This window comes from Phoca vitulina, unplaced genomic scaffold (assembly GCF_004348235.1).
Source record: "Phoca vitulina isolate PV1807 unplaced genomic scaffold, GSC_HSeal_1.0 scaffold104, whole genome shotgun sequence".
NCBI classification, from domain to species: domain Eukaryota; kingdom Metazoa; phylum Chordata; class Mammalia; order Carnivora; family Phocidae; genus Phoca; species Phoca vitulina.
This window is the reverse complement of record NW_022589807.1, coordinates 364,187-391,039: the sequence shown is the minus strand read 5'-3', so window position 1 is coordinate 391,039 and position 26,853 is coordinate 364,187. Positions and strand designations below refer to the sequence as shown.

At 46.8% G+C, this 26,853-nt stretch overlaps 2 protein-coding genes across 10 annotated transcripts in view; one reads left to right on the top strand and one right to left on the bottom strand.

Moving 5' to 3' along the window:
* Positions 1–736, bottom strand: part of CENPP (centromere protein P) — a 241,093-nt gene extending 240,357 nt beyond the window's left edge. Inside the window, exon 1 of one of the 3 annotated variants that reach the window (XM_032397787.1) lies at positions 462–736. In XM_032397787.1, the coding sequence (XP_032253678.1) occupies positions 462–565 (104 nt within the window). In that variant the 5' untranslated portion in view covers positions 566–736. Of the gene's footprint in view, positions 1–102; positions 280–375 lie in introns of those variants that run through there. The other 2 variants (XM_032397786.1, XM_032397788.1) reach the window with 2 other exon arrangements.
* A 124-nt stretch (positions 737–860) lies between these two features.
* NOL8 (nucleolar protein 8) lies at positions 861–25,278 on the top strand. Of its 7 annotated transcripts, none has more exons than XM_032397811.1 (17): positions 861–1,139; positions 2,160–2,325; positions 2,870–2,932; positions 4,315–4,393; positions 6,182–6,317; positions 7,312–7,380; positions 9,036–10,811; positions 12,047–12,139; positions 12,562–12,681; positions 12,903–12,993; positions 15,209–15,344; positions 16,373–16,450; positions 21,149–21,417; positions 22,883–23,012; positions 23,491–23,561; positions 24,248–24,330; positions 24,758–25,278. In XM_032397811.1, the coding sequence occupies exons 2-17, from the start codon at positions 2,187–2,189 to the stop codon at positions 24,806–24,808; spliced, it is 3,384 nt and encodes a 1,127-aa protein (XP_032253702.1). In that variant the 5' UTR covers positions 861–1,139; positions 2,160–2,186; the 3' UTR covers positions 24,809–25,278. The 7 variants fall into 7 exon arrangements, with proteins under 7 accessions (XP_032253702.1, XP_032253699.1, XP_032253701.1 ...); XM_032397808.1 differs by having other exon boundaries at positions 15,206–15,344; XM_032397810.1 differs by having other exon boundaries at positions 15,206–15,344; positions 24,251–24,330; positions 24,758–25,257.
* Positions 25,279–26,853: the final 1,575 nt, after the last annotated feature.

Below are 26,853 nucleotides of genomic sequence, written 5' to 3'. Positions count from 1 at the left end.
CACACACACACACACCCGCGGGCGCTCCCCCCCAACACACACACCCGCGGACGCCCCACGCATCTGAGGGCGCTCCCCCAGACACCCGCGAGCTCCCCTCACCGCCCGCGCAGCGCTCCCAGTCTCCCGCACATTTCCATCCTCAGTTACTTCTCAAACGGAGCCCCACTGTCACTGTCAACTGCCCCCCTCAGATGGCCCGCAGCGACACGCGCCAGGAAGCCGCACAGCCGCCCGCCCCGGAGCCTGCGAAGGAGACGGCGAAGACTTCCGCTCTCCTCCGCCAGCCCGACACTCGGCTGCGGCGGAGCCCTCGGCGCCCGGGAGACGTGGCGGAGCCCTTCATCCGCCCCCAGGGACTGCGGGAGCACGTACTGCGCTCGCCAAGTGTCTTCCCCCGCCGCCCGCAGTTCCTCGCACGCCCGACGCAGGGCAGCGATCTCAGCCTCCAAGGCGCGAACCTCCGCCCGCTGCGCGTCCATGGCGCCGCGCTAACGAGCAGCGGCCTGAGCGGTGCGCGCCTCGCCGGGCACTTCAAGCCTCCCGCGCTGCTGGCGCAGACCATCCGGGAACTCGGCGGGGGAGGCGGGGGAGTGGGACCCCCGCGCGTGCCACCCGCGCCCGCTCGCAGTATCCCGGGCTCGGGCCGTCGCTGCGGTCCTAGCCCCACCTGGCCCCCAGCGGTCCCTGCTCTCCGAGAGAGTTGGCTAGCTCCAACCCGAAGCCCAAGGGCGCGGCAGCCCACCCCACTCCAGTGGACCTTGGATCCACCCGGGCGAGTACGTCACTGGAGAGGCGGTTCCGGGACCACGTGACCGGGAGCCTCTGTATTTTCCGTCCGCTCCGTCACTTCCGCCTTTTTGTCCAGGAGTCAAAGAACCCGAGGCTCTGATCGTCCGTAGTACGAATTAGGGAGTTTCGGTTTTGAGTCCTTTGCACAATGAGGGCAGGATGACGGAGGCTTCGCGGTACTCCAGAGGACTGCAAACCAAATGAAGAGAACTCGGGAACTGAGTATGGTCACGGAACCTTAGGAGGCTGGATTGGAAATCCAGTAGGAAGAAAGACAGAGCGCGCCTGTTGGGCCACGTGACTGGAAGTTAGGGACCTGCGCGGCGCTGGGTGCCGAAGACGACGTGGTGAGGAGTGGGTTTGGGGCCCAGGAAGTGACGGGGTCATTTGGCAGCCTCTTGCTTATCGTCTTCGGGTCTTCAGGAGGAAGAAGGCTGGGGACTGGGGAGGCTACCAGAAAGATGTAGGCCGTGGCTCACGCCCGGAGCACCAGCCCTGCTCGGGCTTGTGGGCGCTGTTTTGAGGTCGCGCGTGGGAGGGCCTGTGCGTTCTTGGGGAAGGGCAGGGTCCGAGCTGAGCGCCTGTCTCGTGATGGGCCTTAAATCTCAGTAACTCTGGAAGAGTTTTCTGAGTCGGTCCTAATCCAACAAGTTCCCTGGTGTAGTGTTACCAGTTACAGGTTCTGAGACTAGATCTGTTTCTAGTTGTGGCTTCACCACTGGTTCTCCGAATGGCATTGGGAGGATGCCCTCACCTCTCTGCTCCTCTGAAAAACGAGAGGCTTGCGAACTGCCTCGTACAACGCTGGCACGTGGTGGGAAAAAAAAAAAAGCCTGTGTATCTGTGGTATCAGCTGCTCTCGTTGTGACTGAACAGCATTTTGCAGAGGCTTGTGTTGTCACATAGCATCGTGATTGTAGCATGTGTGCAGTCAGAGGGCTCTGAGGAGCGCCGGGATGGAGAGCTGTCTTTCGCAGGTTAACCGGCCACGTCCCGTTTCTGTCACCTTTTGTTAAAGTGAATAAATGAATGTGTGGATGAATAAAGGAAAAACACCTAAAAATATGCATAATAAATGAGGGGGGTAGAGCATAATATTGTGGTCATGTAGAAGGAAAGAATTTGCCTGTACCTGTGTCTGTATGTGTGTAGAGGTGCTGTTCCAAAGTGCGTTTGTGGAAAACGTGGATTTAGGGCTTGAGCAGAGTAAAATTTGGAAGTAATGCAGTAAGAAATGAAACACAGGTCCAGGCCACCAATTTGCCATAGAAGGTGCACGGAAAGGAGGTCGGGGGCTTTTTTCAGATACGAGAAGAACCAAGGCAAAGAACTCTTCCAAGTAGATAGAAAATTGTTTTTCTCACTAGAACACACTGAGTGTATGCGCAGCCTTCATGAAAGCCGACAGAGAAGTGAAGCGCCTATTTGTGGGTGGCCTTGGTCAGAACATTTCCAAGGCAGACCTACAAAATCAGTTCAGCAGATTTGGAGAAGTTTCTGATGTGGAGATCATCACACGAAAAGATGACCAAGGTGAGTTTGTAGTCCTTCGTGGGTCGTTAAAGGCAGATAAAATTTATATCAAGTATCACAAAATAGTGGAACCCCAGAGTGAATGTTAGCCCTGACGCTGAACGTGATAACGTGTTTCATTACAAGATACGAGTCTGTGTGTGCCAACCCCCTGCCCTGTGCCTTGAAGGTGTTATGTAAAATGTGGAACCTGCCCAGAATTGCATTTCTGAAATCAAAAGACATTCTAAATTCCAAAACATCTGCTTTCTGAAACATGCAACTGTTAATTTCCAAAGCTAGAATTCTAGTATTTACTAGGTGTCCTGTTGGATAGAATATTACTAACATAGAACAATTGAAACACTTCTTTAACTGATGGCGTAATTTCTTTTGGAATATTTTTATAAACGTGCTTAGAAAAATGCAATCTTTGTATTCAGTAAAAACTAAACAAGATTTTTCTTTGAAAGAGTAAGATTCTAAGAGTCATTTTTTAAATTTAGAAACTTGATCATTTTTATATTCTCTGGGTAAGAGTTTAAATAATTTTTTTTTCTTTTAGGAAACCCACAGAAAGTCTTTGCATATATCAACATCAGAGTAGCAGAAGCAGATCTGAACAAATGTAAGATTTGTTTTCTATTTGCTTTCTATGTGCTTTCTATTCTATTTGCCATTTCATGTCACTGTGTAACTTGGAATAACTTTGGTTCTAAATCTAAACCTTAACAGCCGCTTGCAAAACATCCAGAAAAATAGCCATGGTTGAGAGAATTCCAACACCCAACAATTCAGCAGGTTTAGGTCCATCCCATTTGGTGTAAGCAGACATATGGCAGCACCTTGCTCAAAAATGGATTCTCAAATATTTTGGACAAGAGAACACGTTCATAGAAACTGCCTGTTAACACATAGCCCACTGGATATTATGCCATACTCCCCCTCCCTGGTGTGTTCATTTCTGAGGCAGCTAATTCTTGTCATTAAGCACCATTAGGAGAGGGGTTCACAGTATGCCCTATAAGACCATATCCTTAAAATTATGAAATCTCTATCAGTAAGTTTAGTAGAGCTGAGGGCAAACTGGCCTTCAACAAAGAAGGAGGGGGAGATAATTGGTACAGCCACTGATGCAAGAATGTGTGCGAGTTACTAGAGTCTGAAAAATTAAGACACTGAAAAGAGAACATGCTAATGGAGAAAGAGGTCCGTCAGCCTTCTATGTTCTCATTGGGAAAAAACCTGATCTGTCCTCGTTCAGTGAGAAATAAGTGGTGGTTAAGAGCACATCAGCTCTGCTGTGACCTGTAACAAGTTGTTTAAACTAGAAGCCCCAGTTTACTTATCTGGTATATAACAAAGATAATGTTGACCTCACGATATCACTGCAAAGATTAAATTGAGTAATACGTTTGTACTTAGTGTAGTACCCTAAGTACCGACCATATAGAAATTCTGCTTGTGGTTATTACTAACAAAGCTGAGAGCAGCTATTGAGAAAAATCAGCTTCTGGGGCGTAGGAATCGAAACACAGTTTAGTCATCTGCAGCTAATTTATTTGCAAGTTACACAGCGATAATTACTGTGGGGTGATAAATAAAAGTTCTACAGGATTTCATTGTCCTCTGATTCACCCTCTGAAATTACGTTCACGTTTTATAGTTTTAGTGTGGGAGATAACAATAAAATGTTAAATAAATGTCAGTCGTTCACCAGAGGTTTCTGGTATCACTTTGTGGAGGAATGACAAATTTCGCTTTACATTTTACACATTTGCTTCATTCAGTTCTTCTAGGAATGCTGGATGATAGGGAGCTTAAGGACTCCTGGGATGGTTGGCTCAGCTGAGACCAGGACCTAGGCCTTTTCTCCCCAGGTCGTGGTTTTTTTATTCTGTGTCTCTTTTTGAAAAACATGTACTTTTCTTGGTACTAATTAGAAAAAGCATGCGCTGCCATATATTTTTGCATTGCCGTGTATTTGAGTAATAATTCTTTACTTTACAGGTATGTCTGTTTTAAATAAAACAAAATGGAAAGGTGGAACACTACAAATTCAGCTAGCAAAAGAAAGTTTTTTGCACAGGTAAGATTTGTTCTGCATGGATTTAAACTCTATTTCGTTCTATTGTAAATGGTTTTATATATTCACTTAATTAAAACTATCAAGTAATATGTTATTATATACTTGGCAAACTCAAACATTACAAATAGAGCTAAAACCAGGGGTACCTGGTGGCTCAGTTGGTTAAGCGACTGCCTTTGGCTCAGGTCATGATCCTGGAGTCCAGGGATCGAGTCCCACATCGGGCTCCCTGCTCATCAGGGAGTCTGCTTCTTCCTCTGACCCTCCCCCTCCCATGTGCGCTCTCTCATTCTCTCTCTCTCAAATAAATAAAATCTTAAAAATAAAATTACCTTTCTTTAAAAAAAAAAAAGAGCTAAAATCCCTTTCAACTGTGACTCCCCACGACCCCAGACCCACCAAAAAAGATAATGCAATGCATTTACATGGTTTTTTATTTTAAGATTTGCTTTATGTATTTGACAGAGAGAGCTCACAAGCAAGGGGAGCAGCAGAGGGGGAGGGAGAAGCAGGCTTGGCGGGGAGCAGGGGCTCCATCCCAGGGTCTCGGGATCATGACTTGAGCCCAAAGGCAGACGCTTAACCGACTGAGCACCCCCAACATGTGTTTTAACTTAAAAAATATATACCTATTTCATCTTTGTAAACACAGCCTTCTCTGGGGATGTAGATCTTCCCCCTTTTTTGTAACGATTGTTTAGTACTGTTTCTGAAAATAGCTATACCACAGGGTATTAGGTTATCCCCCTGTGATGATGGACATTTAGACTATTTCCACTTCTCATAATAGCTGACCCTTGAGAATGGCTCCTGCATAGTCCATGGGTTCCTTGGGTTTATGTCCGCAGGAGAGTTGTTTTATCATAGGATTATGTACATTTAACATTTTAATAGACACCAGCAAATTGCTTATGTTGATTTTGGCTGTTAATGCTAGAGTCATATAAAGACACGAAGAGAATAGGAAGTCCCTGTATGAGAGGCATAAGATTAATTATGCAAGTGGTTTAAGAACAAGACAGTGTAATAACCATTAGAGCATTTTAAGATCCTGCAAGCTATTATTGTCAGAGAGAAAAGATTATATGGGTTTGGGAGCTTTCTAAATTGGAAATAGTTTAGGGATGTACAGCTAGAGCGACTGGGAAGGTTGGTTAGATTGTTCTAGGCCCAGGAAATGGCAAGGTCTGAAGCAAGTGGCAAGCAGCCTACTGAAGGCATATTTTGAAGGAGTGGTCCGGTGAGACTCTGTTCTTCCGCTCAGGGCCTCTGTGAACAGGGTAGTGATGGGACTTTATTCCGTAGCAATTCATTGCTTACTCTGTGCAGGAACTGGAGCCCTGGTCCTGAGCAGGGTGGGCATGCTGTGCTGCTACTTTGGAGTGTCTGGGCAGGCATGCCTGAGGAGCTTGAGTCTGACCATCATTCTGGGAAGTGGAATGTAGGAGAGACAGACCAGAGGCAAAGAGGCCCCTGAGGACTGGTCAGTGCAGCTGTCCAGGCCTGAATAAGGTGGGGGAGTTTGAATTGGAAGGTTGCGATGGCATTCTGCATTCTCTTCATTAAGAGGGTAGAAATAATCAGGCCTTGGCAGATTGGGCTCTCAAAGACACCTCTTCTTCATGAAGAGTGAAGGGATTGAGGATGGAGAAAATGCTAAAAGTAAGCAGGAGAAAATTGAGAGGCCCTAAATGATCACTATAAAGTCAGAAGCTTTACGGTATGAAAAACAAAACACTTAATAGCGTGGTTGGTTATTTTAACTCTTATTTATATTTTTTTATTCAGATTGGCCCAGGAGAGAGAAGAAGCAAAGGCAAAGAAAGAAAAATCAACAATAGGCAACACCAGCTTTTTGGAAAAGATGGGAGTGGTGGATTTCCATGTGAAAGCTGTGCCAGGGACAGAAGTGCCAGGTCACAAGGTGAGTCTCGCTGGCAGCCTGAGTAGCCCAGGAACCGAGTCCTGAGACCAGGGAACCATGGGTGCCATGTCTAGAGCAGTTGCTTTTTCCCTTGCTTTGAAGCACTTAACATAGGCAGTGCCTTATGGTTTTCACAGTGCATTTACAAGTCTTGGGAACGCACAGTGCCCCCTCATTTTACAGGAAGAAATCAAAACCCAAATGGAGGTGGGTCTCCCAAGCGACATTGGTGGTGAGGCATACAGGCTGGTCCCAACTTTGCCTTTTTAATGATTAGTGTTTTTGCTAGTGTCCTACATGGTTTATATGGGACTGATAGCTGCCCCACTTGTCCTTCTTTTTTCTTTCCTTATACACTGTTTTTGTGAACTCCTGTTTCATCATCAAAAACAAAACCCAACGTGGGGTGCCTGGGTGGCTCAGTCGTTGAGCATCTGCCTTCGGCTCAGGTCGTGATCCCAGGGTCCTGGGATCGAGCCCCGCATCAGGCTCCCTGCTCAGGAGCTGGTCTGTTGCTGGTTTCCTAACTCCCTTCTCCTTCTCCACTCCCCCTGCTCGTGTTCCCTCTCTCGCTGTGTCTCTGTCTGTCAAATAAATAAATAAAATCTTTAAAAAACAACAACAACAGGGCGCCTGGGTGGCTCAGTTGGTTAAGCGACTGCCTTCGGCTCAGGTCATGATCCTGGAGTCCCGGGATCGAGTCCCGCATCGGGCTCCCTGCTCAGCGGGGAGTCTGCTTCTCCCTCTGACCCTCCCCCCTCTCATGTGCTCTCTCTCTCTGTCAAATAAATAAATAAAATCTTTAAAAAAAAAAAATAAAAAAAAATAAAAAAAAAAATAAAAAAAATAAAAAACAACAACAACAAAACAAAACCCAGCAGTAATATGGCCCACTATGAGTGTGATTTTTTTTTTTAAGTTGTGTTTATGCAGTGTGGTTATTCTTTTCCGTTTGTGACATATGTAGTAAATGTATTCTTTTTTTTCCTTTTAGAATTGGGTTGTGAGTAAATTTGGAAGAGTATTACCTGTCCTTCACCTAAAGAATCAACATAAACGTAAAATATCCTTTGCAATTGGCCTTTCAGAGTAACTATTATTTACCACAGTGATGGATGCTTGCAGAAGTTCACTTCATCCCACTAGAATTTCCCTGCCTCTGTCAGTAAATCTTAGATGCTTAAAGGTTATGTTCCCCATTTCTAGGCAAGGTAAGACCTACCTGCTTCCACGTGTGAAACAATGAGAGGTTCATGAGAGACTGTGAGGAGGCTTTATACTAGTGAGTGACAAAAGTGACACTTGTCAGAGAAGCACTTGTACTGATTAACTTTTACATCCCCCGTCTTGATTGACATGGATTCAAAGCCGTTGCCCAAGGTGCTAAAGAAGGGCGAGGGGGCTCTGCTGTGGTTGAAGAAGGCGCTGGAGGAGGTGGGGCATGGTTTACATTGGTAGAAAGTGGTGGGAAGAAGACCAGGCAGGAGGAAAGCAGTAGGTAGGAATATGTAGATGGGCAGGAGAACGGGGGGTGGAGAAGTAGTGTGCATCCTGGACGAGCAAACATGGAGGCCTGTTCCGTTGAGGAAATGAAGTCAGATTGTCAGGGACCGTGAATTCCCAGCATCGTGGACTTGTGGGCAAGCTGTAACCCTGTGTGCCAGTCAAGGAAACAAGCAGCTCCAGGCGTTCCCGAGGGGATGCAGTACAAACAGTTGGGTTCAGCAAGTGCTGGGGGAGCATGCAGCTGATGGGCAGGTTGTCCGAGATAAGTAACTGCAGCAGACTGCTACCACCCTGGGCTAGAGGAGCAGAGGTGGGCGGGTGTCTTCATTGCTCACAGCTGCTGTGCCCTGGGGCCGCTGGAGAACTGGCCACACCTGCTTCTCTCCCGCCAGTGGCGCTAATGTCCGGGAAAGCTCGCTTCCTGTCAGCCTTCGCTCTGTGGCAGCACCAACAGCAAAGAGGAGGACGTTGGAGGACAGTGTGAAGCTGACAGCAGACACTGCCTGGCACATCGCACGTTTTTGGCACGCAGTCAGTAGCTACCAGATGCTGATTTAGTTCTTACTAAAAGTCCTAGAAGGACTTTTCAGGAGTGATCACTGAAAGCAACTTACACTTGCCTATTCATATGTGTTAGGAAACCAGCAAATGCTAGCTGTCGTCACAGCACTTTGACATTCACTAGGCTTTTTCTGGACAATGTCAGCAACAAAACAGGCCTAGGCAAGAATTACTAGCTTCCTAATAAGGACCTACAAGATGCAGAGAGTGAGCAGAGTGTGGAATGGATGTTACTGGGCTGGGAGAACCAGAGCAGGATGCACCAGGACTGGGGAGGCAGGAATGGCCAAAAGCAGTTGGAGTAAAGGACGTGCAGCATCCAGCTGTGCCCTGCAGGGTGCCCCTGTGTGCTCTGCTTTACAGTATCAGCTCAGATGTACAGAAAACCGCACGTGGCCCCTGTACCTGGAATAGAACCCGTATGGGTGTGCTGCTGTGCCAGTTGACCGTGATGGTGCTGTTTTAACTCTGGACATGCCAGTGCCACAGACCCTGAGGTCACCCAGCGAAGTGCTCATTGTGTTTGATGGGAAAGGGAGGGTAGGCCGAGTAAGTGACCTGCTCGAGGTCAGACAGTACTCCTTGTGCTTCACCACATTGATAGGTTTTCCTAAACCTAGTGCCTCTGTTTCGTTCCTTGACTCTGGTAACATCATGAAGTACGACCCATCAAAATACTGCCACAACTTAAAGAAGATCGCAGAGGATGTCACTCATGCCACCCCTGTGTCCAGCCTTACCTGGGAACTGGAAGGAGGGGATGACCCTATGAGTAAGAAGCAACGAGGGGAGTTCTGTGCTCTTCACAGCCCCCCCCGGAAGAGGATCAAAGCACAAAAGGACGAGGCGTCCGCTGCTTCTCCAGCTGTGAGAGCAAGACCCCGCATGGTCCCAGGGAGTCTGTATCCCACACAACAAGAGGTGGCACAGGAAGCACCCTGTAAGGCCGTTACTGCTCAGTTAGCCTGTGTCCCTGCTTCTCACAGCCAGAAACTTAACAGTGTGTTTGTTCAGACTTCTGGCCCAGGAACTACCAGGCACAGAAATCACATGTCTGAAGAAGAGATGCGATTACTGATCGCAAGAGAGGAAAGCCTGGGGAAAACTACATGGTCCTCAGTGGGTGACTCTGTAAATGAGCCCTTTGAAGTCGTACGGGGGGACTTGAGGTCAGGTGTTCATAAGCTGCGTTCTGTAACAGCATTAGGTGTCAGTCATGTCTCCTGCCGGGATGGGAATGGTAATGCCCTGGGAAGCGATTGCAGCTGTGATTCAGGAGATACGGATGAGATCATCGCAGCAAAGAAAAAGACCAGTGAGGTCAAAAACAATGCAGAGTTTTCACAAATGGAAAAGTCTGCACACAAGAAAACGTCTTTGAGAAATAGAAAAAACTGTGTTAAAGTGCAAAAAAGAAAGACCAACCCAGAGCAAGCTGTCAGTCCCAGGGTCACGGCCCACTGCAGCAGCAGGGAAGAGGCGGGCTCTGCGTCAGAATCTGCCGAGTCTTCGGGAGATGAGGAGTATGGTGCCATGATGAAGAACTGCCCCCGTGTGCAGCTCACCTTAGCTGATCTGGAACAGTTGGCTGGCGGCATCCTGCAGCCTCCCGAAGAAGATCCTGAGCACGGTGGCCAGGAGACCGCCGCAAAGTGTGACAGGACTCCGGGTGGCCTGCGCAGAGCAGCCCAGCCATGTATCTGTCCCGAGGACATTGTGGCTGCCCTTTTAGAAGGAGAAGAGAACACCTGTGGAAAACAGAAACCGAAGGAAAACAACTTAAAGCCAAAATTCCAGGCTTTCAAGGGAGTAGGCTGTCTCTATGGAAAGGAATCAATAAAAAAACCCTTGAAAGAGATTGTTGCCTCTGACAATATTAATAAAGATCAGAATTCCTTGAAACTTGATCCCAGTAGCATGTCCATGGAGAAGGGGTCCCCATCAAGCAAACTGACTCCTCTCCAACATGCAAAGAAGACAAATGACCCAAACCAAACTCGGCCTCAAAAGAGACGTTCTCCTTTCCAGAGCCAGGATCACAAGATGGTGTCCCCTAGCAGTTTGGAAGAGGGAGGTAGGAATCCTATTTCTAGTCTTTTGCTGTTAAAAGATAAGAAATATTTAAGTCTTGGTGCAAAGACCCCCAAGGTAGACTTTGATGAAGACTGCCGCCACAGGACCGGGGAGACCGGAGAGGGCTCCGGACAGAGCAGCCACCCGGCGCCTGGGAAAGCACCGGAGGGCTCCTCCAGGAGAGATGCTCGGGGAAGCAACACCAACTTCCCACTTTCTGTGAACGTTTGGTCCGATGTTCACACTAAGGAGAAGCATGCTGAAGACAATCAGAAGCGTTTGGCAGCCTTGGACGCAAGGCAGAAAGCAAAGGAAGTGCGGAAGAAGCTGGTTCATGACGCCCTGGCAGACTTGGTGAGTGCTCTCCCAGTTTGGGCGCCATGAGGCCACCCTTCCTTCCCTTGAAGGTCGGCGTGCCCCTCCAAGCTCTTTATCCCAGCACCCACCTGTTTCATGTTGTGTCCCTTGAGTTAGAAGCTTTTGTCGCCTTATGTCTTTAGTATATACCAGAGAAATTGAGTTTGAACTCTGTTTACTGAAAACATTCTTACTTGTTTTAACCTAAATTTTTCCTCATGATTTCTTTTCCTTTGGAAGCTGTAACTGGCATAGTTTACTGACGTGTCCAAATTTGCAAATAAGTAACCAGTGATTTAATCTCACTAAGATTCACGATACTGACTTCATTCATTCTTTCAACAACCGTAAGTGTCTGTGAAGTCCCAGGCCTTCACAGTTAGTGCTAGACTTCCGGGATGAGGATCGTGGTCCCTGCCTATGGCGGTCGTTGGCTCACAGAGTGGTGGGCACAGGGCCCAGAGAGAAGAGTGCCCATGCACCCCAGCAAGTCAGCCAGGAGGAAGGGCAGGGGGCTTCCTCAGCCTGAATGGGGTCTAAGGAAGAAGGATCAGTGTGAACTGGTTGGGCAGAGGCAGGAGGGCGGGAAGGGAGAGGAAAGGCATTCCATGGGAGGGGAGCAGTTTGCAGTCAATGTAACAGACGTACAGAAGATGAGGATGCTCGGGAGAGGAGCAGGGCAAGTGGTGGGAACGCTGTGGAGGTTGGACTTTATTCTGTGGCTGTGGAAAGGAAAGGGGTGAAGACTCGCTGCATGTATAATAGAACAGGAATCTGCACACTGGCTCACAAGCCATCCAGCCTGTGGCCCATTTTGGTACAGCCTTCAAGCTAAGAACGTTTTTACATTTATGAAGGGTTTTTAAAAAGAAGAACCAAGATTATATGTGGCCTGCAAAACCTAAAATATTTACTCTCTGGTCCTTTACAGAAAACATTTACCAGCCTCGGATCTGGGAAAGATTGTTTAGGCCATGACAAACAATAGGTCAGATTGGGAAATCTGGAACCAGGGAGTCTCTGGGAGGTAATTAGCCAGAACCAAGGCAGTGACAGTGGGAATAGACTTAAAAGATAGCAGCAGGGTCCACACCTGGAACTTGGGGACCAACTGGACATGGAGAGGAAGAAGTCTCAAGTTTCCATCTTGGGAAACACGTGGATGGTGGCGTTCACTCTAAGGGATGAGAAGGGGCTGTTTTAAGGTGTGGTACCTTTGTCAACTGCTCTAGGATGGTCATCCAGAGGACAAGCCAACACACATCATCTTTGGCTCTGACAGCGAGACAGAGGAGCAAAACCACCTAGGAGAGGAGCCCCTGAAGGTAAGTAGCTCGGGAAGTCCATGCGGGCTTTCCGCCACTCTCGCAGGTCCATTTCTGCCTCCTGCATACCAAGACCTCCGACAACTGCCATGTTCAACACCAAGTTCTCCCGAGCCACAGTGAGCCCCCTGGCACCCCCGACCACCACACATACCGATACCAGATTTTCCCCACGTGAGTCTGTCCTCCACATCATCTGCCAGGAGGTATCAGTACTGGTGCAAGCCTGCAGAGAGCGTGCTCTGTAGTAACTGCACCCCTCCCCCAATGTGGGCTGCACAGGGAGCCTCCAGATTAGGGACCCAGGTCCTGGGAGATGCATCTGGGTTTCTGGGTCTTCAGTGTGAGAGGAAGACTGGAAAGAAGGGATTGCAGGTCGCCTCCGTTGTTAATAAGCACTCCCGTGTGCATCTGCGTTCCAGGAGTCCGTGAGCAGAGCATCTGGGAGGCTGTTTGACAGCAGTGAAGACGAAGAATCTGGCTCCGAGGACAGTCACAGGTTCAGAATTAAACCTCAGTTTGAGGGCAGAGCTGGGCAGAAGGTTAGTGAAGACTGAAAATAATCCCACCTACAACATGTCCTTGTTGCTGAATGGTGTTTCCATCTGGGTACGTGCAGGCTTATTTGGATGGTTCGTGGGTCGGTGAGGTTATGCAGACACTAATGTAGTGAATTCCAGGGTGAAGGAGGTGCGCTTGGAGGGTCTTCTGTGGGAGCGCGGTCTTGGGAACGTGGCTCCCAGCTGTCCACATGTCTGTGTAGCTCCTGGACTTGCAGTCTCACTTTGGCACTGACGACAGATTCCGCATGGACTCCCGGTTTCTGGAGAGTGACAGTGAAGAGGAACAGGAAGGTAAATACCTCCCTGTCCAAACAGTCCTGCTGTCAGAGCTGGGGGACCCTGAGAAGTCATCTGGTCTAGGAGAAACTGCGTCCCAAGCCTTGTGAGGACTGTGACCTCTGGGCTGCTTACGCAGTCCTCCTTGAGCTTGAAGCTGCCCGAAGGACAGGAGAGGATAGCATCCACAGAGACTGTCTCCCTCTGGCCTGTCCCTGGCCTGGGGGGGGGAGGGGGACACACCTGGCAGTAGTGCAGCGGGTCCTGGTGAGGTTGGGGGAGAAGCTGAGCATCCGCCTTCCCTCCACGGTGTGTGCCGGGGCAGGTGTTGGAGCAGCGGTGCACACGGAGTGCCCTTCCGCTTGGAGTCCTCCTGACGCGGGTGCATCTCCCAGCCGGTGATGCTCTCTAGGACTTTCTCCTTCACAGCAGCTCCAAACTGTCTCCACACGACCTGTCCCTTACCTGTCCAAAAAGCCCTCACGTCCCGCCTGGTCAGGAGGGCGGCCCTCCAAGTGAGGCCCCTGCTTGCCTCTCCCGTCTCTGGACTTCTCTATCCTCACACCTTTTTCTCTCCTTCCTGAGTTAATCTACCCTGAGCCTTAGGCCTCACCATTCGTACTTCCTGTTACCCCTGCTCACGGGCGTGCTCATCCTGCCCTTCTTTCTGCGGACACAGGCCTTAGGTCCCCCAAAAAGCCATTCCTTCCACTCTGCCAGATTTCTAGTTGCCATTCCCATCTTTTGCATTCTAAACTTGGAATTAAAAAGTAAATTGCAGCTAATTCAGAAGAAGTGGCTTTTTGTTGAAAATGCACTTTCTGATCTGACTCAGCCGCTCTTCTTTGAGGTGATTATTCTGTGTAGTGTACGTTTCTGGAAACCAGTGTTCAGAGTAAATTCCCCAGGGTCCACACCAACTTGTGTTTCAGAGCTTCTTGCTCACAGTTCCTCGAGAAGGCAGGGGCAGACAGAACCGTGGAATAGCCTGCATTGAGTGCTACGTCCAGAGGTTGGTTTCTGAACTTCTGGCTCTTCGGTCTGTGTCTCACAGCCATGGATGCCCGTTCACCAAGCGCAGTGGCATTTCCTCCAGCTTCAGCCTCCAGCCTGCCTGTGGCTTTCGTCCCTGTTCACCACCTCAAGATGTTCTCTTCCCTCTGCTCCCATCACACCATAACTCTTGTTTTCTTCCTAATTCTTGGTTCCTGGTTTTCCCTTTGCCTCTACGTGTACATTCTTCCTAGGGTTCTTAGGTTCCCCGTGGCTTCAGCCTTCCCTTGTGCATCAAAGTGAAAGCTGTTGCATGTTAGCACATTCATATGGTCCAACCTAATGTAAACGCTTTGCACTTTCTTCAATGTGTGTGTTCATTTTGTTTCCTGCACCTGGCAGGCCCTCCCCTCAGGGGATCCACTTCGTGTCTCCTGCCTTAGACTCCACCTGGTTTATGAAGCTTTTTGTGATGCACTTGAACCTTCTCTCTCCCTCCTTTGAACCCTCAGACATTTGAGGTATTTCTGTAGAGAACTTACTCAAGTTACTGTCTTATTCTGGTATCTGTTACATGGTTGCTTGTCTTCTGCAGTGAGTTCAGGGGTCTTCCAGGCTTAGACCGCCTCTGTATTTTGGCCTGTAATCCAGACTAGCTGTTTTGTTGTCTGATGTTTGTGTTTCCTGTAGTTGAAGATGACAGCATTTGGGCCCACAGTGCCCTGTGTGTGTAGGACCCATGGCTCTCCTCCTGCAGCATTTGTTACTGAAGCAGAGGCCAAGCAACTGTCTTGTAAGGTGTTATAAGTCAGGAGAATTGCCATCCTTCACTACCTTTCATTTTTAGGTTGATAGGTAATTTAAGTCACATTTTTAGAGTGGTAAAAAATCGGTCTGTAATCACTGTGGTTTTGTGATTAGTATCTTGCTCTGTTGCATTTGTCGAGCTTTACCTTAAGAACTTTGATTTGCCACTGAAAGCCATCAACTGTAGATTTTGTTTTCATAATTACAGGTGGAAATGGGACTTTTCATTTGTTGGTCATGTGACTTCTGGATTCCCTGTGGCATTGAGAGTCATGGGGTTGAGGAGGTTAGGAAAACAGGGTTGGACTTTTCTTTCTCCTCTTTCAGTGTGCTTTGCCCATGTTTAGGTGCTTTATGATTATTTGATTATTGAGACTGCTCAAGCTACGTTTGCCAAGAGATTACTAATTCCCCCTTTCCCTCTAAGAAGTAAATGATGAGAGAACAGCGGAGGAAGAGGAACTTGCTGCGGAGAAGCTCAAAGCCCTGAACGTCGTGCAGAGCGTTTTGCACACCGCCGTGAGCAGTTCTGCGCACAAAGGATCGGGAGCTGCCAAGAAATTTAGGTATGGCTTATGTTCCATCCCGTTCCACCCTGTTTTCATTATTGAACTTGGTTTAAAACTAGGCCGTTTTAGACGTCCTGGGGAGGGCAGTTGGCAAAATGTATCAGACCCTTACAAACATATTATCTTGGACCCAGTGGCGCACTTCAAGAAACTAATCTTAAATTTTTTCTGTTTTTGTGCTTACATGTCATAGCGGCCTTGCTTTCAATAGGGAAGCAGCTTGGACAGTGGTTTAAGTATTAACTGTGGAACTGTATCAGTGTAATTTTTCGTTACGGAAAATTTTAAACACATAATTTGTAGAGACTGGTGTTTAGAAAGCCCTGTAAACCAGCTTCTATAGTCACCAACATGTGATCAATTTTCCTTTCTTTTGTTTTTTAGGGGTTTTGTTTGTTTGTTTTTCTTTAAAATAAGCTCTACACCCAACGGGGTCTTGAACGCACGACCCCGAGGTCAAGAGTCACGTGCTCTACAGACAGACAGCCAGGAGCCCCCAGTTTTCCTTTCTATACCTTCACTCACTTTCCCCCGCTTTCCCCACTAAAATACTTTATGCAGATCCAGTTTTATCCATATTTATTTTAGATGTGTAAATTAATTTTTAATGTTAAAAAAAAAAGACTCAGGGAAACTCAAAACTAGGTAACTTATAAAATATGACCTTCTAACGAGATCCTGATAGTTTTCTTTGATTGTGTGGTTTTGTCTTGCTCAAAAATTGGAATTGTCCTGGGGCACCTGGGTGGCTGAGTCTGTTAAGCGTCTGCCTTCGGCTCAGGTCATGACCCCAGGGTCCTGGGATCGAGTCCCGCATCGGGCTCCCTGTTCAGCGGGAAGCCTGCTTCTCCCTCTGCCTGCCGTTCCCCCCTGCTTGTTCTCTCTCTGTCAAATAAATAAAATCTTTAAAAAATTAAAAAAAACAATTGGAATTGCCCCGATGTTGAATTACAGTTTGCTGTTAATTTTTTGCATTCAGCTCTGATTTCTGTCTGCCAGCTTACTCCTGTCTGTCGTTTACACAGGGATGTCGTACATTATGATCCAACGAGGCATGACCACGCCACTTACGAAAGGAAGAGCAGTGATAAACCAAAGGAAAGGTAAATCAGCTACCACTCTCTATAGCAGGATCATAGGAATTAATCTCATTTCAGACCCTGAGAGAAATAGAGAGTTAATAGATAGATAATCCTGGGTAATCTCTTCTTTGCAAGGTACTTCATAACTTACTTTTCCAAATAAGGTAATGTTCACAGGTGTTAGTAATTAGGGCCTGGACGTATCTTTTTGGGGGCAGCAGTTCAGTCCAAGACACTTCTCTAGTGTGGTAGAGCCTCTGTTTCCTGGGCCGCGACACTGTCAGTTTGATAAATACAGCAAGTACACGGAGCAGCCAGTAATCCTGCCTGGCCTACTGCCTCCATTTTCCTACTGTGAAGTCAGTAAAGACAGTGTGGTTTACTGAATTAGATCATGGAGCAAAAAAGACGGTGGAGAAACGGGAAATGAGAACGAGGCTTGAGCTTAGTTAACGGTAATGGATTGGTGTTAACCTTTTGTTTGACGACTGTGTCATAGTTACAGAAGATGTTGCCGTGCCAGGAAACTAGGTGAAGGCTATTTGGGAAAGGTGTCTTCCCCCAGAGCAGGTGGCCCCAAAGAGGAGGAGGAGGCCGCAGTGTATTTTATGACCTAGTCTTAAGTCACACACTGACAATCCACCTTATTCAGTTTTCTTGAAACAAGTCGCTAAGTCCAACCCATATACTTCGATGTGGGGGGGTGGCTTGGAAACAACACCTCTTAAAGGGAGAAGTAATGAGGAATATGTGGGCATATTTAAAACCGCCATAATCCGCCCGCTAGCCAGATTGTTTACATCCCTGCCACATGCACAATACGCTCACCCCTCCCTCGATGGCCCAGAAGCCTCACTTTTACAATATCTGTTCAGCAGCTGGGGTGCTGTCGTCCAAATCAGATCTAGAGGCAAATGAGGCCTAATGGTCGCACTTCCTTGAGTACAACACCATGAGTGCAGTCCTTCTGATCAGAGACTGAACTGTGAACTCCTCGAGGACAAGTCACCTGTCCCTCCGCGACCACACAGTGGTGGGGCAAGCACAGGATGGCCGCTGGAAGCCCTGCTGTTCACCTGAGGGAAGCACGAGGCACAGGGGTCACGGGTCCGTAGCAGCTCTGAAGTCCAGACCGGGAAATGTGGGGACTTCTTTGATTAGAACCACAGGCCTGGTGATAATTCTGTGTGGTTCTTGACTCTGCCTTCGGGATCATCCTTCCTTTTCTGTGAATGGTGGTGTGCGTTTGTGGCTAAGTGATTTTCTCAGCCTGCTTTTTGCTTGTAGAAATGTGGGCATCCAAAAGCCTTGTCATTGTAGAATGTATCTGTCAATCCAAGTGGTGTTTCTGCTAATATATTTCTCTTAAAATATTTGTAGGTCTCCTGTGATCTTCTTGAGGGTCACGCCCATGAGGCAGAAGCCACCAGTCATTTTACCGTGGGCTTCTGCTGAGACACCACCCGTAAAGTCCTTAGGAGCCTCACTGGCCAAACAGTTGAGGTTTCTGAGCTATGGCTAGGGTCTTAACAAAGCGTTTTGCTTTATATTTAGACTGAGGTCTACGAATTTCTCTGTTAAAGATGAGACAGTAAGTGTATTGTCTGTTGCAGTGATTCCACTCTGCCTTGTGGAAGCAGCCACAGGTGGTACGTGAGCTAGCGAGGGAGGCTGTGTTCTTTTTTTTTTTTTTTTTTTTTAGATTTTTATTTATTTATTTAATTGACAGAGAGAGAGACAGCGAGAGAGGGAACACAAGCAGGGGGAGTGGGAGAGGGAGAAGCAGGCTTCCCGCGGAGCAGGGAGCCCGATGCGGGGCTCGATCCCAGGACCCTGGGATCATGACCTGAGCCAAAGGCAGTCGCTTAACCGACTGAGCCACCCAGGCGCCCCGGGAGGCTGTGTTCTAATAAAATTATTAGCCAGACACTGAGGTTTGCATTTCACGTAATCTGTCCATGTCACAAAACCATCTTTTTATTTTTACAATCATCTCAAACCATAAAAGGTACCCTTAACCAGCAGTGCACACATAAGTAGGCAGCAGCCTGGATTTGGTCTTTGGGGCCCAGCTTGACCAACAGCTGCTGTAGACCGTGTTTTCCTGTGTCTTAGATTGGATCTTTGCTTAGAGGCCATTTCTTAAATTGCATGTCATTTGCCTTCTAGAAATTAGGGGTCTTTAAAACCATGAAGTCCTGGCTCCTCAAAGAAATGTCTTTAGGGGCGCCTGGGTGGCTCAGTCATTGAGCGTCAGCCTTCGGCTCAGGTCATGATCCCAGGGTCCTGGGATCGAGCCCCGCATCGGGCTCCCTGCTCCGCGGGGAGCCTGCTTCTCCCTCTCCCACTCCCCCTGCTTGTGTTCCCTCTCTCACTGTGTCTCTCTCTGTCAAATAAATAAATAAAATCTTAAAAAGAAAAGAAAAGAAATGTCTCTGGTTTCAGTGTCTGCTCCTATTGTACCGCAGACAGCAAATACCTTCAGACCCTCCCAGATGTCTTCCTAGCTGGCACCCTGTTAGCAGGCACTTCCCTGGTTCTGCTCTAAAGGAGGTGGCCCAGTGCTGCTCAGTGTTGTGCCGTGGCAGAGCAGGGATCCCTTTCCTCTGGGTTCCAACAGCATTTCCCTCACTGTCCTGCAGCCGACACGCAGCCTCCTCAGTGGCTGTGTGACTCCTCCTGACAGTTTCTTCAGGCTCTTGCTGACACGGTCCTTGCTGCCTTCCGACGCCTGCCCATTACCTGGGCTCTGTAGCCCCTCCTACGGTTTGGGTTTTTGTTAGAGCAGCACCCCACGTCTAGGTACCAAAATCTGCATCAGTCATGAATCGCTGTGTAGAAAAACTTCCCCAAAATTCAGTAGCTTGAAGCTATAAAGATTTATTAGATCCCAGTTTCTGTGGGTCAGGAATTTGGGAGTGCTTCACTAGGTAGTTCTGGCTCAGGGGCTGTCAGGAGATTACCTGCAGGCTGGCCCACACACGTGTCTGTTGGCTGGAGGCCTCAGTTCCTTGCATCTCCATTTGGCTGTTGGCGTGCCCTCCCAGCATGGCAGCTGGCTTCCCCCAAAGCCGGTGATCTGTAGGGGAGAGCGTAAGGCGAGCGCTCCAGTGCTTTCTCTGACCCTCAGTAGTCATCTCATCTGCCTTAGTGCATTCCTCACAGGGTCAGGAAGTCCGGCCTGAGCTAGGGAACAGGGGAATTAACTTCCACATCTTTAAACAGGATCAAAGGATCTTTGGACCACTTTTAAAACCACCACATGGTGGCTCAAGGATAATCACATGGAACTGCCTAAAGTACACCATTTTTCATACTGCTCAGTTTCGTAGGCATCCCTGTTTTAAATCCTAGCCAGGTTGGTGTTTTAAATGAAGTATTAAAAGTTTCTTTCCAGGGCGCCTGGGTGGCTCAGTCGTTAAGCGTCTGCCTTCGGCTCGGGTCATGATCCCAGGGTCCTGGGATTGAGTCCCATGTCAGGCTCCTTGCTCAGCAGGGAGTCTGCTTCTCCCTCTCCCTGCGGCTCCCCCTGCTTGTGCGCACTCTCTCTCTCTGTCAGATAAATAAATAAATATAGAAATCTTAAAAAAAAAACTTTCTTTCCACGATAGTCTCCCCCAATCAGATAACCAGTTAGGGTATCTTGTTAACTTATTATTTTAGCTAATACAGTTAGAATTTTGGCCCAATATTACTCATGATATGTGGAGAGGACTCTGATAAGAAAAAGGATTTTAATCTTTTAATAACTAAAATTCAGTATTGGCAAACAGCCATGTAACTTTTTGTCTGAGATCAAAGAGAAAATAAATGCAGAACAGGTATATAGTAACATCAACATTTCATATCAAGACAAAGTAGGGGCGCCTGGGTGGCTCAGTCGTTAAGCGTCTGCCTTCGGCTCAGGTCATGGTCCCAGGGTCCTGGGATCGAGCCCCGCATCGGGCTCCCTGCTCCGCGGGAAGCCTGCTTCTCCCTCTCCCACTCCCCCTGCGTGTGTTCCTGCTCTCACTGTCTCTCTCTCTGTCAAATAAATAAATAAAATCTTTAAAAAAAAAAGACAAAGTAGACTTAGCACATTTACAGTTCCTTTCTAAAACTTAATTATGACTAAATTCTTTTACACCAATTTTGTAAAACTCACAGAATTTTAGAACTTAGAAGTTACCTGGTGTAGCATGTTTGTTTTGCGGGTGAGGTAATAGGCCTATTGCTGCTGAATGATTTTCTTACTTAAAGCTAGTATATTACGTGTGATTTCTGGAATGTAGCTCCGAGGATAGAGGAGGATATGATTCGTGTGTAATACTTGGAGCTTTTTGACATAGTTTTGTGTATTAAAAGCTTATTGGTCAGGGGCGCCTGGGTGGCTCAGTCGGTTAAGCGTCTGCCTTTGGCTCAGGTCATGATCCCAGGGTCCTGGGATCGAGTCCCACATCGGGCTCCCTGCTCAGCAGGAAGCCTGCTTCTCCCTCTCCCACTCCCCCTGCTTGTGTTCCCTCTCTCGCTGTGTCTCTCTGTCAAATAAATAAAATCTTTAAAAAATAAAATAAAAAATTAAAGCTTATTGATCAAGGTTCTGCTTTTATGAGTAGAGTTTTATATGTGGATGCTCTTCGTTGTTGAAAGAATGGGATTAGTTTTCTAAGGTGTTGTTCTCCTAATCTCTGGCAACTGATGGTCTCTTTGTGATGTACGTGTCTGTTAATGTCGCTGCAGTAAAGCAAAACGGAGGAAGCAAAAGGAGGAGGCCGAGAAGCTGCCTGAGGTGTCTAAAGAGATGTATTACAGCGTTGCTGCGGACATAAAAGAAATATTTCAGACTACAAAAGTTACCAGTGAAACAGCAGACGACACACCCTCTAGTGAGAATTGCGATGGCGAGAAAGTTGACATCTACCACCCGGCCGCTCTGACGACAGCGGCCAAGCAGCCTGGAGGGTTTACATTCTCCTTTTTTGATTCAGACGCTGAAGATGTAAAGGAAGGTACTTTTTAAATTTTTTTAACGTTTTCACTTCAGGCAGCTTGAACATAATGGATTGAGTGTACATTAAGTGTAATGATGTAACATTAGCTGAAGAAAGAATTTTTTCTTCCACCTAAATGAACAATATGAGATTTGGTATCATATGGCCAAAACAACATGCCAGGAGCTGTGAGTAACAGCAAGAGATTGTTTTTGCACTTAAGGGAGCAAACGTCTAGTTAGGTGCCATGTGAAGGGAAGCCCGAGAGTAATGTGCAGCATTCCTTCTTCTGAGTGGAAATAATCACGAGGAAGTATATAGTAAGTCCTCTGTTTAAACAGCTTCGTGCCTTACATGCAGTTAGAAGAGCCAAGACTTGTGGAAAGCCAGTGCCATCTGGTGGGGAAAGGAGGAAATAGGCCACCTGGCTTTATACAGGTACACTATGTCACCGATACGTCAGTTCTTTCAGACTTTGTCCTTGGAAATGTGCCAGAACCTGGAGAGAAAAAAAACCCCAGTACGTACAATTTCGCATTCCATTTCAGGAGGTTTACCTGTGAAGGCCAACGTGAGCGGAAAGTTAAATGCCTGTTACTTAGTGATAGTCTCCCCTGGTAAGGGAGATTGCTGTTCCTCACTTGGTGTTCACGATGGAACTGCAGCTTTCCTGGAAGTTCCCTGTAAGAAACAGGACGTCTGCATCTCAGAGAGTACGTGCCCACCTAACCACAATGGGTGCTGCATTAAAGATCAGCAGTTAACATAGCATCCATCCACGTGTTAGCAGATGAGTATTTATATCAGTTCTGTGGTCCTCCAGCCCGAGGTGCAGAGATCCAGTGTTTCAGAATTTGTGTAAGTAAGACACAGTGATGCATCCTGTGCTCTGCTGTGTTGTCCATCGGACCACCAGCGTCTGTCGCAAACTGCGGAGCAGAGCTGGTGTCACACTGACTGTAATTCCTCCAGCCGAGAGCCAGGTGTGAGAACCCAGCCTTGAAATGAGCGAGACCCCTCAGCAACCTGGGAGGTGTGATTTCGGTGCTTGGGGAACTTGGGGCACTGTCCACAGCCTTTTCAGCAGTTCTGGAAAGAGGATTTGGGAATTGAAAGTGTACGCATGTGTTCCTTTCCTCGTTGATGAATAACCAGGAGGGGCAGCTGGTCTCACTGCATCGTGCTCTATTTTAGGCAGCTCTTGCTAGCATAGGTGGTTCCTTTTAAATTATGTTGCCCGTTTATAAACCTTTGGTTTTTATGTCTTTTTATGCTCTTACTATATTCCTTATCAAATCACCCTGGCAATGCCAAAAAATAGGACACGTTCTCTCAATTAATATTTGAAAATCAAAAACGATACTACCTATTTTAAATTAATGCTTAAGATCCTGGGCACGTAGAGATATGTGTGCATGGTGAAAGTGACCAATGAGTGTGTTCAGCTACAGTCCTGTCCCCTTCCTTTGTCACAACAATACAGATGCCTACAAAGCTGAGCCGGTGAAAACCGGGAAGGTTGTCTGGCAGGGAGCCCCTCGTTTCCAAGATAGCAGTTCTGAAGAGGAGGATGTTGCCGAAGAAGAAACGGAAGACAGGGAGCCCAGCCCCAGGTAAGCAGTTTCTTTTGGTGTAAAGCCCGAGTTAGACATGCTGATACAAGTATACAAGACAACTTGATTTTCTTATTCAGCTCCTTCAGAGTTCTCGAGCTTGTTTGTGACGGGGAGCATGTTTTCTCTTCTTAACCTGGGTAGCACTGGGTGGGGGTTATGAAGTCCCGGGTCTGGAAGGAGGACCCTGGAGCTGTCCCATGGGAAACACTGGCAGATGGGATAGCAATAGTGGGATGAGACCATCAGCAACCAGCGTGAGACTTAAACAGTCCTTGTTACCAAAGCTTCAGATACAAGAGAAGAATGTTGAATAGAGAGAGGGTGGAGTCATTTTAAATCAGGGCAAAATGAGCAAAACATAAAGCAGATCTATTTAAGGAATAGTTCATTTATATTTTCAGTGTAAACATTTCATCTGAAATACTGAAATTAACCCAGGTCTGTCTGTCTCTCTCTCTCTTCTCTTTTGCTTTAGAGAAGTATCATTACCTGAGAAAGAGACCACTAGATTTTTCTTTTTTTCTAAGAATGATGAAAGACTTCATGGTAAGTCCATTTCTCCATTAAATGGTATAGAACAGGAAATGGTATAGAATAGTTCTCACCACTGCGCATTCCAATAGAGTCACATGCATCCAAGAAAGAAGTATTTGGCAAAAATTGTGATCCTTTTCCCTGTCGTGTGGTTTAGCGGTCCCTGTTAGACTGATGCCGGTTGGCTTAGTAAGCCCTGGAGGGCTGAGGGCTCCTTACCACCCCTCCCTCCCTCATTCAGTATCATCAACAAGGACTTCTTTGTTACGGGGACCTGCTTAGATGCTAGACATGGAAAACTCCTGTTTTTAGGACCCTGAAAGTTCAGGCTCCTGGTGAACTCTTTTTTTAAAGCCTGGCACAAACAGAAACCAAGACACATAATGGTAAATGATACATAAACAGTAAAATCCTAGCAGTGCTACATTTTCTTTTTTTTTGTTTTAAAGATTTTATTTATTTTTGACAGAGAGAGAGAGACAGTGAGAGAGGGAACACAAGCAGGGGGAGTGGGAGAGGGAGAAGCAGACTTCCTGCTGAGCAGGGAGCCCGATGCGGGGCTCGATCCCAGGACCCTGGGATCGTGACCTGAGCCAAAGGCAGATGCTTAACCGACTGAGTCACCCAGGCGCCCCAACACATCATCTGTTTTAAAGGCATTAATCTCCTGCCTTGTCTTTTTTTTTATGTTCCCCTAGTAGGTTCTGATTTATTCTGGAGAGGAGTAGGGAATAATATTAGCAGGAATTCTTGGGAGGCCAGAACAAACAACTTGCGGATGGTGAGTAACTGTATCTCCATATTGATTGTCTCCTAAAATAGATGCCGTGCTATTTTTGTGTTAATATTTGCCTGGTGTAAGAGAGTGAGAGTAAGGTGTAAACCTGAAGACACAAAGGATGACACCTGAGACCATGATTTAAATGCTCACAGTGCAGGGAGAGGCATTGTTTAGGTCAGCCTACACCTGTGCAGGTTAGCAGTCTGCAGAACAGCCGACGTAGGGGCCCAAGTTCCAGCCATGCTTGTTAAGTAACAGTAAATCATGAGATTTTTGGAAGACTAAAATACAGTTTCAATTACAGACAACTCCCATAATGGTTTCCATGATCCTGACATTGAATAATCTAAATTTTACTATATAGTTACAGAACATCTTGAAAACGATTTACATTTATTTTTAACAAAGGCTTGATATGTTTTTATAGGACTGTCGGAAGAAACATAAAGATGCCAAAAGGAGAGTGAAACCAAAATAACTGTCAGCATTCGTTTTGATACAAATGTGAAGAAGGCTCACCTATGGAAACTGGGTGATACAGAAAATAATTTTAAATGAGAAGAACTCACAGTGAAGGAGTATTCAAAATCTGCCTGATGGATATCACTCTATCTTTTTCTGTGGATTTCCTCTGTATCTCTTCCTAAGTAACTCTTCAAAAAAATAACCTGAACTTTTTTTTTCCTAACAAAGCACAAGACAATCCCCCAAAATGCTTTTTATATTATAATCTCTGTGCTATTCTCAGTAACTACTAGGTATTTCTAATGCGGGGTTTACATAAAGTCTTTTTAAATGTATGGGTAAGAGCACTTATATTTTCCAAATTCAGCTTTGTGTGAATTATATGCTACTTGAAATATTTATTTCTCATTGTATAAAATATACTTTACCTCCATTTTGTCCTTTTTTTAAAAAGAAGTTGAATAGGGGCGCCTGGGTGGCTCAGTCGTTAAGTGTCTGCCTTCGGCTCAGGTCATGATCCCAGGTTCTGGGATCGAGCCCCGCATCAGGCTCCCTGCTTCGCAGGAAGCCTGTTTCTCCCTCTCCCACCCTCCCTGCTTGTGTTCCGTCTCTGGCTGTCTTTCTCTCTGTCAAATAAATAAAACCTTTAAAAAAAAAAAAAAAGTTGAATACAGATCAGCCTCAGTTCTGTACTTCTGTCCTGATGAACAACTAACTGAAATGCAAGACATTTCAGACAAGCATCATAGAAGAGTTCTGTGAGGACCAGGGAAGGATGCCAAGTAGAGTTTTCCTGTTCTTGGCCTCCAGGAATTGATGGGAGGCGAGCCCATTAATCCCAAAACTCTGGTTTAACCAGAGGCTTACGAAAAATCCAAGTTAGCTGTCAGGACTCTTGAGTCCAAAGAGGGAGGCAGATTTAATATCTCCTTAAATCAAACTGGTTAGGATTCAAGACAGGTATGCCTGTCAAACTGCACGCTGTTCAGAGTTGTGTTATATAGACAGCCCCCAGGGATGGTCCTTGAGCCACACTGTGTATATCTGGAATTAAAGTATTTATTAATTTATATCTTGACTGAATATAAACTCTAGAGGGATGGGATGTCATCTGGTTTATTGACCATTGTGTCCCAACTGCCTAGAACTGTGTCTAGCACATAGTGGTTGCTCGGTACATTTTTTTTCTTTCAAGATTTTATTTAAATTCAAGTTAGTTCATATGTAGTGTAGTATTACTTTCAGGGGTAGACTTTATTGATTCATCAGGTCCACCTAACACCCAGTGCTCATTACATCCAGTGCCCTTCTTCATGCCCATCACCCAGTTACCCCATCCCCCGACCTCCCCTCCAGCAACTAAATAAGATAAAGACAGAAAGGGAGGCCAACCATAAGAGACTCTTAAATACAGGGAACAAACTGAGGGTTGTTTTGAAATAAGTCCAAAGAAGTAAGCAGCTGAAGAGTCTTTTGGGATTCCTGTTTCCAAGACTTGATGGAAAACAGAAAAACCACCACTCAGCAGGATAAATAATCCAAATGTTCCACCATCTTGATGCAGATTACATTTATACATTCCTACTGCTGCAAAACAGGTCATCCCAGTAAAATAATTTTGCTCACAAATAAGCAATTTGGTCAGGACTCCGTCGGCACCCCTCATTCCTCCTCCCCGTAGTGTCACCGAAATGGCTCAACTGGGGCTGGAGGATCCACTTCTAAGATGGCTCGCTCACTCAGTGCCTGTCCCTGCGTTTCCTCCCAGCATGGCGACTAGGTGTCAGAAGCAGAAGCTGCCAGTCTCTTTTCACTATATTCTACGGGTCACAACAGACAGACCCCAGCCAGAACTGAAGAGAAGGGGACACACACCATCACCTCTCAGTGGGAGAAGTGTCAAGGAATTTGGCCATATTTAAATCTGTCACACCCGCCATCTTCAAAACAGACAAGTGACGTCAAGTATCCTTGCCCACCCCTAATTCCTGCTCCCCAGATACAACCATCTTCAACAATTTTATTTGTGTTCTCTGATGCTTCTCTCCATATCTCTAC

Excerpts from the sequence above, each read along its gene's own strand:
- NOL8 (XM_032397808.1), top strand. The coding sequence starts at position 2,187 with ATGAAAGCCGACAGAGAAGTGAAGCGCCTATTTGTGGGTGGCCTTGGT. Across the intron at positions 2,933-4,314 it reads AGAAGCAGATCTGAACAAAT|GTATGTCTGTTTTAAATAAA; the intron begins GTAAGATTTGTT and ends TTTACTTTACAG. Across the intron at positions 10,812-12,046 it reads ATGACGCCCTGGCAGACTTG|GATGGTCATCCAGAGGACAA; the intron begins GTGAGTGCTCTC and ends CAACTGCTCTAG.